At 46.3% G+C, this 21,028-nt stretch overlaps 1 protein-coding gene across 1 annotated transcript in view; it reads right to left on the reverse strand.

Annotated features, from left to right (window-relative positions):
• LOC147122357 (calcium-activated chloride channel regulator 1-like) overlaps positions 1–3,468 on the reverse strand; it is a 42,425-nt gene extending 38,957 nt beyond the window's left edge. The window contains exons 1-4 of the mRNA XM_085983439.1: positions 3,307–3,468; positions 2,958–3,101; positions 988–1,138; positions 346–454 (exon numbers count right to left, since the gene is read on the reverse strand). Coding sequence (XP_085839565.1) covers positions 346–454; positions 988–1,138; positions 2,958–3,101; positions 3,307–3,468 — 566 coding nt within the window. The remainder of the gene's footprint in view (positions 1–345; positions 455–987; positions 1,139–2,957; positions 3,102–3,306) is intronic.
• Between the last annotated feature and the right edge of the window lie 17,560 nt (positions 3,469–21,028).

The raw sequence follows: 21,028 nt of genomic DNA on the forward strand, positions 1-21,028 counted from the left end.
CCCAGTGGAAGGACTCGGGGGGGGGGGGGAAATGGTCATAGGACATTGTGTACTCCATAGCTGGATTACCCGCACTGCACTATTTATAGTGGTTAGGAGGCTGCATAGCTGGGAAGAATTTCACTACCTTTGTTGGCAGTTGTTTCCAGAAAAGCACGTCTTTCCTGTCCATGACATAGCGACACCACCAAGCTACCTGAGCAACTTGCTGGCTTAACTGAGTCATCACATCTACTGCAGCAGATTACAAGAGCGGAAAGGCATTTCTTGGGTATCGCAGCCTTGTCTAGAAATCCCAAAAGACTTTTTTTATTGAACGAAATCATACAATTAGAATTGTCCTACCTTGTTGCTTCAAGGATTCCATTGGCAGATATATAAAAGGGCACCAGATCGTTATATTCATCAAACACGCCCCACCGGAGATGGGCCCATTCATGAACAAAGACTCTACCTGTAGAAACAGATGTATTTCTGTTCCGAATAATGAAACCAATGCTTTCACATTCTGTGAGATATAAATGGTACTTCTGCATGACATTTCAGAAAGTGTAAGTATTGGTACGATTCTCTCATGTATACAAAATGTAGTCAGTGGCATGAAGTTATTTCGTGGCATCACAAATAGATAATGTTCTGTTCTCTAGAGTGGTGGTACTGGGTTCTGCTGCAGTGTCTCTGAGAATGGCGTAGAATTGTTGTGCCAAAGGATTTAGCTGAAAACTTTAGTGCTCCACTGATTTGAATGGAGAGGAGCTTAGGAATGTATTGTTTTGTTTGTAATATTGCTTAATGAATTCTTTAACCAAGACTGCTTACTTCCATTTTGGCCTTCATCGTACCTCCCCTTGCTTGTTGCCACAGAAAACCCTGTCCACACTTTCCTCACCTTCAGTGTTATCAACTGGAATCATGTCCATCAAATAAACAGGCATAATTCAGCGTTCAAAGCATGTGGTACAACGGTGTTAACTTAAAGTAATTTACCTTTTGAGCCATAAACTGGGTTCAGACTGTTGTTTAGTATAAAGTTTGGGGTGAAGTGAATGTACAGTCCCTTCTCACCACATCCGCCGTACTGCAGGGTGTACGGGTCATCTCCGTATTTACGGTATGGTTCAGCAATGATCACATCGGCCTTTGAAGAGACAATTGCATGCTTCCACATGAAAATCACTGCAACACACGCACACACACACGCACACTACAAAGGAGTGCACTACCTAGAGCAGAAGTGTAAATACTGTTACAGTACTTGGGGTAGAATTTCTGTGAGGATTCTCCCAATCTGTTGCCATAACTTTGGCTTGTGTTGTCCAATTGTAAACATTCTAATTAATTACAGCTGTGTTTATTATAGAATACGTACACAGTCAGCAACTATAGTGTTAAAGTACCTTGTGTGCTCAAAGCTGGCTGGACATGACTCATAGCCGTAGATCTATATGCGGGAGTGCCTGGTAGCCTTGAGCAGTCCAGCCCGCACCCCACCCCTCCCGCTACTGCCAGACTTCAAAACCTCCCCAAGTGGAGCCATACAGCCCCACCTCCCAGATCCTGGAGCCACTCTCCTGCACTGTTCGTACGTCCTCCTCCCACTATTACTGCCAGAACCCTCTCCCAATGTTACTAATGCCCAACAACCCCAATAACTGCTACAGAATCCCTCAACCCAGTCGCCAGTGCTGCTGAACCTGTGCATGCTAGGCTTTAAGAACATAAGAACATAAGAAATAGGAGCAGGAACAGGCCACTTGGCCCCTCGAGCCTGCTCTGCCATTCAATAAGATCATGGCTGATCTAGGGCTCAAAGCCACTTCCCCGCCCACTCCCCATAACCCTTCACTCCCTTATCTTGCAAAAATCTGTCTATCTCCACCTTAAATGTATTTAATGACCCAGCCTCCACAGCTCTCTGGGGCAGAGAGTTCCACAGATTTACGACCCTCTGAGAGAAGAAATTCCTCCTCATCTCAGTTCTAAAAGGGCGACCCATTATTCTAAAACTGTGCCCCCACATTCTAGATTTACCCACGAGAGGAAACATCCTCTTTGCATCTACCTTGTCACGCCCCCTCCGTATCCGATATGTTTCAAAACGATCACCTCTCATTCTTCTAAATTCCAATGAGTATAGGCCCAGCCTGCTCAACCTTTCCTCATAAGTCAATCCCCTCATCTCTGGAATTAACCGTGTGAATCGTCTCTGAACTGCCTCCAATGCAAGTATATCCTTCCTTAAATAAGGAGACCAAAACTGTACGCAGTACTCGAGGTGTGGTCTCACCAATACCTTGTACAGTTGTAGCAGGACTACCCTGCTTTTATACTCCAACCCCTTTGAAATGCTAACTTTTTGTGTTTCATGCACAAGGACCCCCAAGTCCCTCTGAACTGTAGCAATTTGTAATCTCTCTCCATTTAAATAATAATCAGCTTTTTTATTTTTCCTGCCTAGATGTATAACCTCGCACTTTCCCACATTATAAAGGAACATGAAAGATTCTAAGCCACTGTGTTACTGACTTCATGAGAAAATAGACAGGGTTGTGGAACTCAATCCCCAAAGCACCAGTAATAATTCCAAAACACATTGTAATAAAAACAGAATTTATCTTATTCTGACACTAGTGACTCTGATAATATAATTGTTCACTACAAAGTATAATTCCCACTTTTGTTGTCAAATAGCATATCCACTGACTCGCAGTGAGCAACACCATGGAAAATTTGCTAATTAATAGATGATCTTTAAGGTAAAGTATGCATTGAAGCAAATCTTTAGAAATTGTCAGATTCCGCCAGGAATTTCCTCGGAGCTTTTCCTGCTCCTCACGCTGTAACTTAGGCAGAAATTCGGCGCAAGAAACCCACTTACACGGGATTTCAGGAGAAGTTATAACGGCTGAACGGGAGAAGCCCCGAAGAGATTTTAGTCTTCACCGCTCAGTTCTTACCTTCTCGTAGGATTCAGTAGTCGGTCTCTGAACCAGGCTAGAATTAACTGGCCATGTAAGAGGTAGCAGGATTTTTACATCTGAAAAATAAACTTGCTGTTTGGTGGCTCGGTACAGGTAGGAGGAGGCTTCAGTCACCATTTCCTGAAAGCAACCACAGGTTTAAAGTCAATACCTCGCTGCATTTTAATCAGATGCTGAGGGGGGAAAGAGGACACAACGTATTCCTTTAACTCTCCCTCCTCGCACCAAATCCTAAATTCAGAACAATAAGATACAACATAAAGAACGCACAATGCCAGAAAGCAACGGCTAGTAGTTCTCTTCAGTCACAACTTCAATACCTCACCTGAATGTTGTCAATAAGATTGGCATTATATTGGATACTAGGGTTAATAGCAATAACTATGTCTCTATATCCATTATTCACCAACTTTACTCTGGAACAGTGTATAATACAAGCACACAGAAGACAGCCCAGCGATAAGCCAAAGGTTTTTTGGAGCACCATCATTGCACCGAGTCTCTGGTCTGCTCAACAATGCTTCCTGCAGGTTATATAACACATTTGTCAGTGACGTCCACATACCGAGAATTAATTTAAAAAAAACTAATTGAGGCTTATACTTGTACTAAGAAAGGGGTGTGAAATTGGACCACACGCCTGTCCTAAATACTCAGAGTTTGCAAGGCTCAAAATGATAGCGAGTTGGATCAGAAATAGAACTGAAAATACCAGATCTGCAAGAAAACATGAGTCCATTCCATTCCTGGAATTAATCCAACCAAAAGGCCAGAGGAGGTCAACAGCAGGGATATGGTCAGGAGGGTTTGGGTGCAGTGCTGGAAATATTTCAATGATCTCATTAGATCAGGAAAGGTGAGGGCAAAGCCACACTCAACTTCATCCTGCTGTGCTTCACATCACATCCCCATCACTCTGCCTTCCCAACCCTACTCCTGCACATCATTACTCACACCAACATACCTTGCATGTCCACCCACCCCTCTCTCTCAATCTACATGATCACATCCCCATCTCACTAACCACCCCTCACACTCGCCCTCATCCTAGTGCAATCATACCAACTAACAACACACAAGGAGGCCTCTTGGCATTGGCACTCCATTCCATCATAGTCTTCCTCTAAAGATCTAACCCATCCATTCCTTGCACTCATTCCATCACTCTCACTCAGCCTTCTCTTCTTTCCCTCCTTGCAGGAAAAGAGAGCCCACAATAAGAGGGAAAGGGAGAGAAGTGGAGGTGGAATGCCATCATTTGCCACCCTCACAACAGCAGTGGAGGCTGCGTTAGAAATATCTGGATTTGCTGCGCATCTCAAGGTGGGAGATGGCGAGAGGGGGACATCTCAGCAACCTGGTGACAGAATTACATATCAAACAGCTACATGGCGTAAATCAGTCACTCATATGGGGACTGATGTCATCAGCCACGGAATGGTCATCATGTGCATAATGGTATCTGTACCCATTCTTCATATGACATATTTAACTCATCTCTTTACTCACCCACAAGTCCATCAAGAGCCCCCCACCACCCCTGCAGTGTATGTACCTTTAAGAGGAACTATGTTTTTGAAGCCCCTGTATACTGTAGTACCAGTAGTGACCACTTGGGTATATAAGCCTGTGTAGCGTCTTGTGTTGTTAGTTCACCTCCAGACTTTGTTCAGTAAACACTTGTTAAATCAACTCCTGCATTCCCTGTCTCCATTAACACACGGATCTAACAGTGGCGACGAGTTAGAAACGAACTTACCTGCAATTCGGCAGCACCTCAAGGGGATCGATTCCTCAGACGAAGGTTGAAGCTAGAAGCAAGAAACAACAAAAAAAAAATAACTCGAAGAAACTCGAAAACGAGGGCCAGGCTTGGTCTCCAGTCTGTGGTTTCCCCAGCTAAACGGGCTGGTGGCAGGTAGTGCACTGATCCTTCCTGGGCTGCGGCGGGCTAGAGCTCGATCGGATGGCTCTGCAACGGGGCCGGGCAGCGAGTCGGGAAGCAGAAACAAAGAGAGAGAGAGGGTGGAGCACTCAGGGCGCGGCCGGTGCTGCAAAGCAGATCGGCGTTCGGACCGAGCAGAGGGAGGGGAAAGTCCCAGAGGGTCCGCTCCACGACGGGAACGGTTCTCCAAGTAACGGAGAAACTATTGAAGCGATATATAAAAAAAATATATAGAAATACCGCAAAAAGCTACAGGTCACAACGGGAACCGTGGAGAACAGCGTTGGCAGCAGCGGCAGCGGCGGGAAAGCACGGGAGATGCCATTTTGATCCATCGGGGACGGAGGAAAAGTGCGGGAAGCGCCATTTTAGATTTTCAAGATGCCGAAGACTGGCAATATTACTGCTTTCGATAGTGATATAGAAGATTGGACCACATATGTGGAAAGAGTGGAGGTATATTGCAAGGCGAATGAAGTAGCGGATGATAAAAAGGCATCGGTACTTCTAAATCTGATGGGCGCAAGGACATACGGGCTGTTACGAAACTTGATCACTCCAGCCAAACCGATGGACAAGAATTTTAATGAGATTGTTGATACCTTACAGGAGCACTTAAACCCAACACTGCTGCTGATAGCGGAACGATTCAAATTCTTCAGGAGAAATCAGCACAAGAATGAAAGTAATGCTGATTACCTCACCGAATTATGAAATCTGTCAAAGCACTGCCAATTTGGGACAGGACTGGCAGATTCTCTACGAGACAAATTCGTCTGCGGTCTCCTAAGCGAAGGAACACAGAAAAGACTACTTTCTGAGAAAGATTTTGTGGTGTATGTGCCTTTAAGAGCAATTATGGTGTATGTGCCTTTAAGAGCCCCAGGTGTGCGTAATGCCGGTAATTGCCACTTGGGCTATATAAGCCTGTGTATTGTGTATATCCTTTAGAAACCCCCCCCAGACTTGCTTAGTAAATACCTATGAACCAACTCCTGTCTTCAGTGTCTTTCTCTACACACGGACACTACAGTGGCGACGAAGTGGAAACGGACTTACCTGCAATTCGGCAGCACCTCAAGGACATCGATTCCTCCAGCGTCCAGAAGACTCAAGGAAGTAAGAGAAACTGTGGTTTCACCAGCTGGCCAAGCTGGTGGCAGGTACTGCGCTAATCCTCCCTGGGCGTCAGGCTGGAGCTCCAGCGACGGGCTCTACAGCTGAGACAGGCAGTGAAATCGGAGGCAAGCAATAACGGACTGGGAGGGTGCACTCGAGAGATGGCCGGCGCGGCAAGCAGGTCAGCGTTTAGACCTCCGTCGGGAACGAGTCTCCAACAGTGAATAAACGGAAACCACAGTAAAACAGCATTGTTATCGGTAGCAGCGGCGGGAAAGCGTGGGAAGCGCCATATCGTTGCTACAGAAAAAAAAAGCGCGGGAAGCGCCATATCTTTTCTGAAATGCTTAAATCTGGTAATATTGAGGCTTTTGATGGCGAAATAGAAGATTGGACCACATACGTGGAAAGAGTAGAGGTTTATTGCACTGCAAATGGAATAACAGATGAAAAAAAAGCTTCAGTACTTCTGAACTTAATGGGCGCGAAGACATACGGGCTGTTACGAAATTTAATCACTCCAGCCAAACCAAAGGACAAGACTTTTAAAGAAATTGTTGATACCCTGCAGGAACATTTAAACCCAACACCGCTGCTGATAGCGGAACGATTCAAGTTCTTCAAGAGAAATCAACACAAGAATGAAAGTAACGCTGATTACCTAACCGAATTAAGAAAGCTATCAAAGTACTGCCAATTCGGAGCAGGACTATCGGATTATCTTCGAGACAAATTTGTTTGCGGTCTCTTAAGTGAAGGAACACAAAAAAGACTGCTTTCTGAAAAAGATTTAACATTGGACAAAGCTTTCAATATGGCTGTATCATACGAAGCAGCAGCAAAAGGAGCTGCAGAGATACAACAAGAGACACAGGACTTCGGCACCCATAAAATGACACAGGAGTTCGAAAGATGTTAAATTGACCCTTAGTGTTAGGGGGATTAAATACGTGGGGTTACGGGGATCGGGTGGGATATGTGTCGGTGCAGGCTCGATGGGCCGAAATGGCCTCTATCTGCACTGTGGGGTTTCTGTGGGTTTCTGTGGTTATCGCTGCGGCAGATCCACCCATAACCAGAGGGACTGCTGGTTCAAGGGCAAAGCATGCAGGCAATGTGGTAAGATTGGACACATTGCACGGGTATGCCAATCTGGACAAAATAAATCCACTGACAGAAAACAAAAAATCAATAAAGAAAAGTACAGGAAGGTACAAATAATGACGGACAATAGCTCCGAAGACCAGAATAGCGATAGTGACTCCGGAAACAAGAGACTAAGCTGTCTCAAATTACATAATGTACTTGCCAAAGAGGATTACCAAACCATTTGGGTTACCCTCACAATAGCAGGGTCCCCAGTTAAAATGGAGCTAGATACAGGATCAGCTCTAACCGTAATAAATCGACGCGATTACGAGAGGCTATTTTCGCATGTACCTCTAAAAGACACATCCATTATCTTAAAAACATATACGGGGCAGAAAGTCTACCCCAAAGGAAAAATAAGGGTGCCTGTGGTATACAACGGCAAAGAAATACAAAAGTTGTATTTATACATTTTACAAGATGGTGGTCCACCGTTGTTGGGACGTGAATGGATAAGGAAGATACGTTTAGACTGGCACTCCATTCAGGCACTGACGGTGACCAGTAAGGAAAAAAACAATGATGACACCATACCTGAACGATTAAAAGACATCTTGGCCAACTCCAAAGAAGTGTTTCAAGAGAAACTAGGAACCTTGAAAGGCATCACCGCCTCAATAAAAGTGGAAGATACAGCAATTCCAAAATTTTTTAAGGCAAGACCGGTGCCATACGCAATACGTCCGGCAGTCGAGGCAGAGCTGCAGAATTTGGAAAAGGCAGGCGTATTATCCAAAATAGATTGGAGCGAATGGGCAACACCCATCGTTCCAGTCATGAAAAAAACATTGAAAAATAACTCTGAGGAACAGAAAAAAATTCGCATCTGTGGGGACTTTAAGGTGACTGTAAACCCGGTCCTTCACACGGTACAGTATCCTCTTCCGAGGATAGAAGATATTTTCGCCTCACTATCCGGAGGGAAACGTTTCACAAAAATTGACTTGGCACAGGCATATCTACAGATGGAGGTTGAGGAGACCTCTAAAAAGTATCTCACAATAAACACACACAAAGGCCTGTACCAGTACAATAGACTGGTTTTTGGAATAGCATCAGCTCCAGCTATCTGGCAAAGAGCTATGGAGCAAGTCCTGCAAGGGATTCCGGGGACTCAATGCTACCTAGACGACATCCTTATAACAGGAGAAAACGACAACGAGCACCTTGCCAATTTGGAGCAGGTGCTCACTAGGCTGAAAGAACGGGGCCTACGAGCAAATCGCCCCAAGTGCGAATTTTTCCAAAATCAGATATCATATTGTGGCCACATAATTAATAAGGAAGGGTTGCATAAGTCACCTGAAAAAATTGAAGCAGTTATAAAAGCCCCAGCACCTGAAAATGTTTCATAATTAAGGTCATTCCTGGGATTCATAAATTACTATCATAAATTTTTACCGAACTTATCAACTATTCTACACCCTCTTAATGATCTTCTACAGACAGGAGTGATTTGGAAATGGAACGAAGACTGTAAACGTGCCTTCCATAAATGTAAAGACTTAATCACATCCGAGAAAGTTTTGGCTCATTACAACCCATCACTACCAATCAGACTGGCGTGCGATGCATCCCCTTACGGCATAGGAGCGGTATTGTCCCATAGATTCCCTGATGGCCCGGAACGGCCGATAGCTTTTGCGTCACGCTCATTGAACTCAGCTGAGCGTAACTATGCCCAGATAGACAGGGAAGCACTCAGCCTGGTATGGGGAGTGAAGAAATTCAACCATTACCTACACGGACAAAAATTTACCTTGCTGACTGACCATCAACCCCTCATCTCCATATTCAACCCTAAAAAAGGTGTCCCCATTATGACGGCACAAAGACTACAGAGGTGGTCCCTTTTTCTAGGGGCACACCAATACAACATTGAATACAAAGGGTCAAAACAGCATGGGAATGCTGACGGTTTATCGCGCCTACCGTTGCCAACGATAGAAGAGGCACCTACAGTAGACCCAGTAGAGATATTCCACTCTACTCCTGTCTTCAGTGTCTTTCTCTACACACGGACACTACAGATTTAACACTGGACAAGGCTTTCAGTGTGGCTGTATCATACGAAGCAGCAGCAAGAGGAGCTGCAGAGATACAGCAAAAGCCACAGGACTTCGGCACCCATGAAATGACACAGGGTTTCGAGAGATGTTATCGCTGCGGCAGATCCACCCATGGCCAGAAGGACTGCTGGTTCAAGGACAAAGCATGCAGGCAATGCGGAAAGATGGGACACATTGCACGTGTATGCAGATCTGGAAAGAAATCCGCTGACAGTAAAAAGCTCAATAAGGAAAAGTACAGAAAGGTACAAATGATGACGGACAGTAGCTCCGAAGACCAGAAGAGCGATAGCGACTCCGGAAACAAGAGACTAAGCTGTCTCAAATTACATAATGTAATTGCCAAAGAAGATTACCAGACCATTTGGGTTACCCTCACAATAGCGGGGTCCCCAATCAAAATGGAGCTAGATACAGGATCAGCTCTGACCGTCATGAGTCGACGGGATTACGAGCGGCTATTTCCGCATATACCTTTGAAAGACACATCCATTGTCTTGAATACATATACGGGGCAGAAAGTATACCCCGTTGGGAAAATAAGGGTGCCTGTTGTATACAACGGCAAGGAAATACAGAAGTTGTATTTATACGTTCTGCAAGATGGTGGTCCACCGTTGTTGGGACGTGAATGGATCAGAAAGATACGTTTAGACTGGCACTCCATTCAGGCACTGACGGTGACCAGTAAGAAAAAAACCGATGATGACGTCATACCTGGACGATTAAAAGAAATCTTGGCTAACGCCAAAGAAGTGTTTCAACAGGAACTAGGAACCCTGAAAGGCGCCACCACCTCAATAAAAGTGGAAGATGCGGCAATTCCCAAGTTTTTTAAGGCAAGGCTGGTGCCATACGCAATTCGTCCAGCCGTCGAGGCAGAGCTGGAGAATTTGGAAAAAGCAGGCGTGTTATCCAAGGTAGATTGGAGCGAGTGGGCAACACCCATCGTCCCGGTCATGAAGAAAACGTTGAATAATGATAAATCTGAAGAACAGAGAAAAGTTCGCATCTGTGGGGACTTCAGAGTGACTGTAAACCCGGTTCTTCACATGGTACAGTATCCTCTTCCGAGGATAGAAGATATTTTCGCCTCACTATCTGGAGGGAAACGTTTCACCAAAATTGACTTAGCACAGGCATATCTACAGGTGGAGGTTGAGGAGGCCTCTAAAAAGTTTGAGGACTAGCAAAGATCGAAACATCTGATTAATACTCTTTATTTATCAAATCAGTTATATAATAAAACTTTTCCCATTACATGCAGTACCCATGAGATTGGTGCCAATTACAGTTCACATGCAGAGTACTCATTGGGAGGTCGTGAGCAAGTCACCTTGACTGTTTATGCAAGCCTGAGCAAGACGAGGTCAAAGTCCCTAAAGAGCTCGGGTGTGCCATATAGGGTTAATCAGATCCTCTAACATGATGCTATTGGGCCGGATATTCCGATCCCTATGGGTGTGTATGCGCCATGTACAAATCCGTAGGGACATCGGAAATCTGGTTTCATGCATGCGCTGAAAATCGGCATTTCCGATCTGTCAAGAATTAGCTCCCCCGCGGCCGATTTTCCCAGGTAGCGCCCCGGCCGGCACCTCACCTTTAATTAGCTCCGCCCCGGTCGCAGTTAGGCCCCCCGATCCGGAGATAGCGTCCGGCGGTAAGTCAGGGGGCGCTACCAAAGATCGCGGCCGGGGTGCGAGCGGGGCGCTGCGCATGGCGATGACATCATCGCTGGCGGCGCAATGCCGCGGGGCACTAACGGTTACTGTCACCACTAACCTCCCGCTGAATTTCGCGGGAGGCGCTGGCGGCGCCGCGCCCGGGCACTAGTTGCTTTGCGCCCCGTTAGCGCCCTCTTAGCGCAGAGCAACCAAATTTTTCCCCCTTAGTCTTTAATATGTCTGTGTTTCTGTTTTATAATAAGAAAAGCTTGCTATGGCAATTAAAGCTGGTATACCTACCCTTACATAGAGGAATGCAAAAAAGGCCGGAGTTAGAGGACCAAGATGAAGAGATGATATAAGGCTGGAGGAGGTTTAAGAGAAAGGGTGTGTCAGGATGTGAATTGATTTGAAGATACGCGAGGGCAGGGAGGACAGTGAGGTTGGGGTTGATGTGTGAATGGGACTACAGGCGGGTCATTTTGGATGAGTTGGAGTTTGTGGAGGATGCGAGGCCAGAAAGGAGGCCATTGGAATAATTGAGTTGGGAGGTAACAAAGCCGTGAATAAGAGTGACAGTGTGGAGGGGCTCAGGTAGGGGCAGAGGTGGGCATCATTGCTCAGCTGCAATGAGGCAATGGTTAGGATTCAGGATTTGAAGCTCAGCTTGGGTTTGAACAGGATGCCAAGGTTTTCCATGGTCTGGTTCAGCCTGAGCAAGTGGCCAGATAGGGGGATGGAAACCGTGGCAACGGAGCTCTATGTATGGCTGAAAACGGTGGACTCGGCCTTCCTGATGTTATGTTGAGGAAAGTTGTGTTCCATTACTAGATGTCCGTTAGACAGCCTGACAGCCTGGTGTGATCTAGAGAGGTGGTGGAGAGGTAACGTTGGCTGTCACCAGCTGATCCTGTACCATAGATACTTCCACTAAGCAGCAGCATGTGGATGAGGAAGCTGAGGGCGGAATAAGGTAGAACTTTACTGTACTCCAGTGGGGACAGTTTGAGGCCAAGAAGAGGAGATGTTTATTTTAATTCATTCTCAGAATACAGGTGTTGCTGGCAAGGCCAGCATTTATTGCCCATCCCCAGCTGCCCTTGAGAAGGTGGTGGTGAGCTTTCTTCTTGCACCGCTGCAGTCCGTGTGGTGAAGGTGCTCCCGCAGTGCTGTTAGGTAGGGAGTTCCAGGATTTTGAGCCAGCAACAGTGAAGGAACTGCGATATAGATATACAGCATGGTGGCATAGTGGTTAGCACTGTTGCCTCACAGCGCCAGAGACCCGGGTTCGAATCCGGCCTCGGGTGACTGTCTGTGTGGAGTTTGCACATTCTCCCCGTGTTTGTGTGGGTTTCCTTCGGGTGCTCCGGTTTCCTCCCACAGTCCAAAGATGTGCGGGTTAGGTTGATTGGCTATGATAAATTGACCCTTAGTGTTAGGGGGATTAAATACGTGGGGTTACGGGGATAGGGTGGGATATGTGTTGGTGTAGGGGTTACGGGGATCGGGTGGGATATGTGTCGGTGCAGGCTCGATGGGCCGAAATGGCCTCTATCTGCACTGTGGGATTTTTGTGATTCTGTGATATGTCCATGTCAGGATGGTGAGTGACTTGGAGGGGAACTTGAGATGAAGGTGCTCCCATGCATTTATTGCCCTAGCCCTTCTACATGGTGTAGGTTGCGTGTTTGTGAGGTGCTGTCAAATAAGCCTTGGCGAGTCGCTGCAGTGCATCTAGATAGTACACACTGCTGCTACAATACTTGGATGGGGGAGGAAGTGAATATTTAAGCCAGTGGAAGGGGTGCAAGTGGAAGGTACTTTGTCCTGGCTAGTGTCGAGCTTCTTGAATGTTGTTGGAGCTGTATCCATCCAGGCAAGTGGGGAGTATTCCATCACATTCCTGAGTTGTGCTTTATGGGTGGTAGAGAAGCTTTGGGAAGTCAGGAAGTGAGCTATTTGCCACAGAATACCCAGCCTCTGACCTGCTCCAGTAGCCATGGGATTTAGGTGGCTGGTCCTGTTCCGTTTCTGGTCAATGGTGACCCCCCAGGATGTTGATGGTGGGGGACCCAACGATGGTAATGCCATTAAATGTGATGGGGAAGTGGTTATGCTCTCTTTTGTTGAAAAGGGTCATTGTTTGACACATGTGTGGTGTGAAAGTTACTTGCCGCTTATCAGGCCAAGCCTGGATGTTGTGCGGGTCCAGCTGTCTGCGGGCATGGACTGCTTCATTATCTGAGGAATAGCGAATGGAACTGAAAACTGTGATATCATTAGAAAACAGCCTTACTTCTGACCTTATGATGGAGGGAAGGTCATAAGAACATAAGAACATAAGAAATAGGAGCAGGAGTAGGCCAATCGGCCCCTCGAGCCTGCTCCGCCATTCAATAAGATCATGGCTGATCTGATCCTAACCGCCAATCTACTATCACAGAACCATCTCCTGAATCTATCAGAATTAGACACACGAAATAGGAGCAGGATCAGGCTACACGGCCCCTGGGCCCGCTCCGCTACCCACAGGGCCATGACCGATCCGAACCTAGACTCATGTCCAAATTCCTGCCTGCTCCCCATAACCCTTTATTCCCTTTACTTCTAGGAAACTGTCTATTTCTGTTTTAAATTTATGTAATGATGTAGCTTCTACAGCTTTTTGGGGCAGCATATTCCATGGACCTACCACCCTCTGAGTGAAGTAGTTCCTCCTCATCTCAGTTTTGAAAGAGCAGCCCCTTATTCTAAGACTATGCCCCCTAGTTCTAGTTTCACCCATCATCGGGAACATCCTCCCCGCATGCACCCGATCCAACCCCTTCACAATCTTATATGTTTCAATAAGATCGCCTCTCATTCTTCTGAACTCCAATGAGTAGAGTCCCAATCTACTCAACCTCTCCTCATATGTCCATCCCCTCATCCCCGGGATTAACCGAGTGAACCTTCTTTGTACTGACTCGAGAGCAAGTATGTCTTTTCTTAAGTATGGACACCAAAACTGTATGCAGTATTCCAGGTGCGGTCTCACCAATACCTTGTACAACTGAAGCAATACCTCCCTATTTTTACATTCTCTCCCCCTAGCAATGAAAGCCAACATTCCATTGGCCTTCTTAATCACTTGCTGCACCTGCATACTAACCTTTTGAGTTTCGTGCACCAGGACCCCCAGATCCCTTTGCACTTCAGTACTTTCCAGTTTCTTGCCATTAAGATAATAACTTGCTCTACGATTTTTCCTGCCAAAGTGCATAACCTCACACTTTCCAGTATTGTATTCCATCTGCCAAATCTCTGCCCACTTACTTAGCCTGTCTATGTCCCCTTGCAGGATTTTTATGTCCTCCTCACTCACTACTTTCCCTCCCATCTTAGTATCATCTGCAAACTTTGATATGTTACACTCGGTCTCCTCCTCCAGATCATTAATATAGATTGTAAAGAGTTGGGGACCCAGCACTGACCCCTGCGGAACACCACTAGTTACTGATTGCCAGTCCGAGAATGAACCATTTATCCCAACTCTCTGCCTTCTGTTAGATAGCCAATCCTCTATCCATGCCAGAATATTACCCCTAATCCTGTGATTTTTTATCTTAAGCAATAATCTTTTGTGTGGCACCTTGTCAAATGCCTTTTGAAAGTCTAAATACACTACGTCCACTGGTTCCCCTTTATCCACCCTATATGTTACTTCCTCAAAGAACTCCAGCAAATTTGTCAAACATGACTTCCCCTTCATAAAACCATGCTGACTTTGTCCTATTAAATTATGATTATCCAAATGTCCTGTCACTGTCTCCTTAATAATGGACTCCAATATTTTACCTACCACAGATGTTAGGCTAACCGGTCTATAGTTTCCAGCCTTCTGTCTACTGCCCTTTTTAAATAAGGGCATTACATTAGCAGTTTTCCAGTCTGCCGGGACCTTTGCTGAGTCCAGGGAGTTTTGGAAAATTATTACCAATGCATCCACAATCCCTACCGCCACTTCCCTCAAGACCCTAGGATGTAAGCCATCAGGTCCAGGTGATTTATCCACCTTGAGTCCCATTATTTTACCGAGTACCACTTCCTTAGTGATTTTGATCGTGTTTAGCTCCTCCCCCCCTATAGCCCCCTGTTTGTCCAGTGTTGGGATATTCTTAGTGTCCTCTACTATAAAGACTGATACAAAATATTCATTCAGTGTTTTTGCCATCTCCATATATCCCACCATTAATTTCCCGGTCTCATCCTCGAAGGGACCAACATTTACTTTAGCCACCCTTTTTCTTTTTATATAACTATAAAAACTCTTACTATCTGTTTTTATATTTTTTGCTAATTTACTTTCATAATCTATCTTCCCTTTCTTAATCAATCTTTTTTTATTTTTTGCTGTCTCTTAAAGTTTTCCCAATCCTCTATCCTCCCACTAGATTTGGCTACCTTATATGCCCTTGTTTTTAGTCGAATACTATCCTTAATTTCTTTACTTAGCCACGGATGGCTGTCTTTTCTTTTACACCCTTTTCTTCTCAGTGGAATATATTTTTTTTGGAAGTTGTAAAATAACTCCTTAAATGTACACCACTGATCATGTATCGTCTTACCCTTTAATCTATTTTCCCAATCCACTCTACTCAATTCCGCTCTCATACCTTCATAGTCTCCTTTATTCAAGCTTAGCACGCTTGTTTGAGATCCAACCTTCTCACCCTCTAATTGAATATGGAATTCAACCATGTTATGGTCACTCATTCCAAGGGGATCCTTTACTAGGACATTTTTAATTAATCCTGTCTCGTTAGACAGGACCAGATCTAAGGTTGCTTGCCCCCTGGTCGGTTCAGTTACATACTGCTCAAGAAACCCACCCCTAATACACTCATCCTCAAGGCAGCCCTGCCCAATTTGATTTGTCCAATTAATATGATAGTTAAAATCCCCCATAATTATAGATGCTCCCTTATTACAAGCCTCAACTATTTCCTGATTGATACTCCGTCCAACAGAGTTGCAACTGTTCGGAGGCCTATAGACTACGCCCACTAGTGTTTTTTTCCCCTTATTATTCCTTACCTCCGCCCAAACTGTTTCATTATCCTGATCTTTTGACCCAATATCATTTCTCTGTATTATAGTGATTCCTTCCTTTATTAACATAGCCACCCCACCTCCCCTTCCTTCCTGCCTGTCCTTCCTGATCGTTAAATAACCTGGTATGTTTAATTCCCAGGCATTGTCACCCTGCAGCCATGTTTCTGTAATGGCCACAAGATCATACCCATATGTAGTTATTTGTGCCATTAACTCGTCTATTTTGTTACGAATGCTACGTGCATTCAGATAGAGAACTTTCAAATATGTTTTGTGACACTTAGTTCCTGCTTGTGCCCTTTTTATTACTTTACCTTTTACTCCATACCTTCTGCCCCTTCCTGACACGATCTGGTTTTTAATTTCCCCACTGCTACCTAAGTCTATGACCTTCTCTGTTGTCATTTTTATTATTTGCTCTCTAGGAACCTCCCCCCTACTAGTTAGTTTAAAGCCCTCTCTACAGCCCTAGTTATATGATCCGCCAGGACTCTAGTCCCAGCACTGGCCAAGTGAAGCCCGTCCCAATGGAACAGCTCCCTCCTGCCCCAGTACTGGTGCCAGTGTCCCAGGAAGCAAAACTCATTTCTCCCACACCAGTCTTTGAGCCACGCATTTAACTCTCTAATTTTATTTGTCCTAGCCAAATTCGCTCGTGGCTCAGGTAATAATCCAGAGATTATTACCCTTGAGGTTCTGTTTTTTAATTTGACCCCTAGCTGCGGTATCCAAAAAACGTTCAAAATTCCGCTCATTAGCATCTCATTATCCGCTCATTAGCGATAGAGTGACGTCGAGGTTGACCAATCGTACGCCGGGTTCCTGGCCCTCCTACAGTCGAGTGACGGGACGATTGACCAATCCCACGCTTTGGTGAGCTGACGGTCGACCAATCGGTGCATGTGTGGGCGGGCCTTATCGTTCTGAACCGAGGTGAGTAGCCGCCATCTTGCTTCCATTCTTTTTCCCGCTTTCTGCGTCTTTCTTTTCAAATATACATTTCCAGCAAAAAAAAATTGCTTTTATTAAATTGTTTTTTAAAAAACCTCTTTCATTTGTAAATATTTTCTCTAACCTGAAGATTCTTTTTCCTACCTTTCCCCGTTTTGGTAAGGCCTCAGAACCTAGGCCTCAAAGCCTGGGCCTCTCCTGCCCAGCCACGCCCGAGCTAGGTAATTGTCCCACGGCTTCTGCTAAGCTCCCCGCCGTGTCACGTTACCCGGGGCAACGGCGTCAGCCACGAGGGTCACGGGACATACACAGGGTGCGCGCGCAGCAGGAGCAGCTGAGACGCAGCGTCTCTCTCTGTTCCCCACTCGGCTCGGGCAGGGGGGCGGGGCTCTTGGGACTGCGGATCTCGGGCGGGGCTTGGAGAGCGGGAAGGGTTACCCCGGCAACTGGGCCCACTGGCGGTCTCTCACAGCCTCAATCGGCGGTCTTGAAGCCAGCTCGGGAGGACTGGGCTCCAGAGAGCGGGAGGGCGGGGCTCAGGACATCGGGGGGCGGGGCTCGGGACATCGGGGGCGGGGCTCGCGACATCGGGAGATCGGGGGACGGGAGATCGGGGGCGGGACATCGGGAGATCGGGGGGCGGGACATTGGGAGATCGGGGGGCGGGACATCGGGAGATCAGGGGACGGGAGATCGGGGGGCGGGACATTGGGAGATCGGAGGGCGGGGCTCGGGGACTCCCCCTCTCCCCCTCCCCTTCCTCCCCCCCTCTCCTCCACCCCCTCCCTCCTCCCCCCTCCCTTCTCCCCCCCTTCTTCCCCCCTTCCCCCTCCCCCTTCCCTCCCTTCCCCCCTCCCCCCATTCCCCTCCCCTTTCCCCCCTCCCCTTTCCCCCTCCCCTCCCCTTCCCCCCCCTTTCCCCCCTTTCCCCCCAGTCATGCTCTCTCTTCCCCTGTCGCTCTCTCTCTTCCCCCCAGTCGCTCTCTCTCTTCCCTCCAGTCGCTCTCTCTCTTCCCCGCGGTCGCTCTCTCTCTTCCCCCCAGTCGCTCTCTCTCTTCCCCCCAGTCGCTCTCTCTCTCTCTTCCAACAACAACATGCCCTCAAAAGACCCTCGGCACCGCCGGGCACTCCAGCTAGTAAACTATAAACCACAGACTTAAAGTTTTAAAACATCATCAATAAAGCATTTGAAGATAGTTGGATCGAGGACCAATGTTCCCTCTAAGTTGCTCCTCATTGTGCGCAGCCTGTTTATTTCATTGTGCGGCCCCTTTAAATTTCTGCGCAGGCACGGTATTTCCAATGGAACACTTGTGAGTGGCCTACACGGTATCTTGCAGATTACTGCGTGGCTGCGCATGCGTGCAGCTTAAAGGGAACATTGCCTAGGACACTGTCTTGAGGAACTCCTGCAGCGACGTCCTTTAAAAAGAGCGCCGAGAGCGGGAGAGGCTGATTTAAAAAGAGCGCCGAGAGCGGGAGAGGCTGATTTAAAAAGAGCGCTGAGAGCAGGAGAGGCTGCCTCCCTGCGGAGCGAACGGACCTGTGAAGGGAAAACCTGTGAGGCAGCGGACCTGAGCGGGACCTGTGAAAGAAAAAAATATCAAAGTGGGACATCACAGGAAAGCAGTTAAAGAACAACAAAAAACAAGGAGCGACATCACAGGAAAGCAGGGAAATGATTGGTTGGTCAGTATTTCTCTCTTTATCTTGTGCATTGGTTTAAATTAAGAGCCGGGATTAAAAACTAAACGTCCAAAACTTAAACACTTAGGGGGAGAAATTTGGTATCGTCCCGTTTGGGGCGCAATTATCGGCTGTGCGCAAAGTTTAGCGCCTGGCGCTAATTATCGCCTCCGACTGCAAACTTGGCTTCTATCGCCCCTGGAGGTGATTGGAGCACTAAATCAGGCGCTACACACCTGTCTTAAGGCGCTAACGCCGAGGAGCAAGGTGCTACCTCAGAGCGCTGGCGAAGCTCAAGTGATGTCAGTTAGCGATGGAACACAGACACACTGGCGCCAGCCAGTTCTTAAAGGGGAGGGTCGATCTTGCTCTCCAGCCACACCCTGCTAATTGCAACCTTCAATCTTGGCCTGGACAGGCCTGAACTTGAATTCTGCTGCAAAGAAGAATAGAGAGGCCCAGGGAACGAGATCAGCACTTCAACGAGTGGGCCTTGGTGGCTCTGGTTGGCGCAATGGAGCGCCGAAGGTCAGTACTCTACCCACAGAGTGGCAGGAGGCCATTGTCCCATGACTATAGAAGAGAGTGGAGGGAGGTGGTTCAGCACATCTTCTCCAGGAGCATGGTGCCCAGGACCCACACACAATGTCGTAAGAAGTTCAATGACCTCACTCGGGTGGTCAGGGTGAGTGGCTGCTTTTCAATACCTCTACATCCCTCCATCTCAATTTCACTCTGTGCCCAGAGGGTTTAAAAATCCCAAATGCCCAACACTCATCGAAGACCTATGGCCATCTCATAAAACACACATGCACATTCCACACCTTGCATACATTAAGAGCTATTCAACTAAGGGAGGTGTAATGATCAGTAACCTGTCATTCTAGAATGGTACACTAGGTGGAGCTGTATGTTGCTGTATGTTTAGCTGTATGTATATAAGAGTGGGCTACCCACAATGCACTAGGCTACCCAGAAGGCAGTAGTCAAGATGGATGCTGTACAGAAGTCCACATGGCATGAATAAAGTGACTAGCTAGAAGCTAGCTGTTCATAATGAAAATGACTAGTTATTAATTAACATAACATGATACCAGGATTGGTAAAATCTGCTGAATATTGTGAAACGCGACATGGAGACTTTGAAGCCACCGGAGGGTTTGAAACTCACGGGGAATGTCGACTGCAATTGGCGGGCTTTCAAACAACAATTCGAACTCTACATTGCTGCCATCGGATTCGGTACGAAGCCAGACGCAAGGAAAATAGCTCACGGTTGCAGGCCCACAGGTGATAGAGGTATTTAATACATTTGTATTTGATCAAGAGCAGGACAGAAAAAAATTGGACGATGTGCTAAAGAAATTTGATACACATTGTTCTCCCAAAAGAATGAGACCTATGAGAGATATGTGTTCCGTTCACAGACACAGCAGCAAAATGAGACTTTTGATAGCTTTGTGACCGATCTGAAACTGAAAGCACAGACATGTAATTTCTCTGAACTGAAATCATCCATGATTCATGACCAGATTGTGTTTGGTATTCATGATAAAAAGGTCAGGGAACATCTGTTGAGAGAAACCGAACTAACATTGGAAAATGCTGTGAAAATATGCCAAGCCAGTGAGCAAGCTCAAAAGCACGCAAAGACTTTCAGTGAAAATAATAATAATGCGATTGTAGTAAGTGATAGTGCTGCTGTCGGTGCTGTGTCCTACAAAGGAAAGAAATGTGGGCAGAACAGAAATGAAAAGCAATCGGAGGAAGGAATTTTTAATTGTAAACGCTGTGGTTACAAACACCAGTCATGACAATGCCCAGCATTTGGAAAAATGTGCACAAAATGTCATGGAAAGAATCACTTTGCCAAACAATGCTTTTCAAAAGTAAAAACAAAGAAAGGGCAACAAGTCCAAGTCAATGTGATCGAGGACACAGATTTAAGTGAGACATTTTCTGTAGGAATGGTGTCATGTGACAATATCAAAAAGGATACAGAAAATGTGCAGCCCTCAAGAATAGACAATGCTGAACATAAAGTTAATGCAGTAAAAGAGGACAAATGGATAATGTCACTGCAGGTAAATGGAGCATTAGTTACATTTAAACTAGACACTGGGGCAAAAGCAAACTTAATCAGTATGAGTGACATTAAAAACATGAAAGAAAAGCCCAAAATACAGAAAAAGTACTAATGAAGGACTATAATGGACAGAAAATAGATAGCTTAGGTGTATGCAGACTTAAAGTGACAGTCAAAGACAAAGTGCATCATCTCATGTTTTCTGTTGTGGCTGAAGGACTTGATTCACTACTAGGTGACAAAGCTTGTGAGGACTTAGAACTGGTCAAGAGAGTCTACCGT

Source organism: Somniosus microcephalus, chromosome 3 (genome assembly GCF_052327205.1).
Source record: "Somniosus microcephalus isolate GS21.2 chromosome 3, FLI_Smic_1.0, whole genome shotgun sequence".
NCBI lineage: Eukaryota > Metazoa > Chordata > Chondrichthyes > Squaliformes > Somniosidae > Somniosus > Somniosus microcephalus.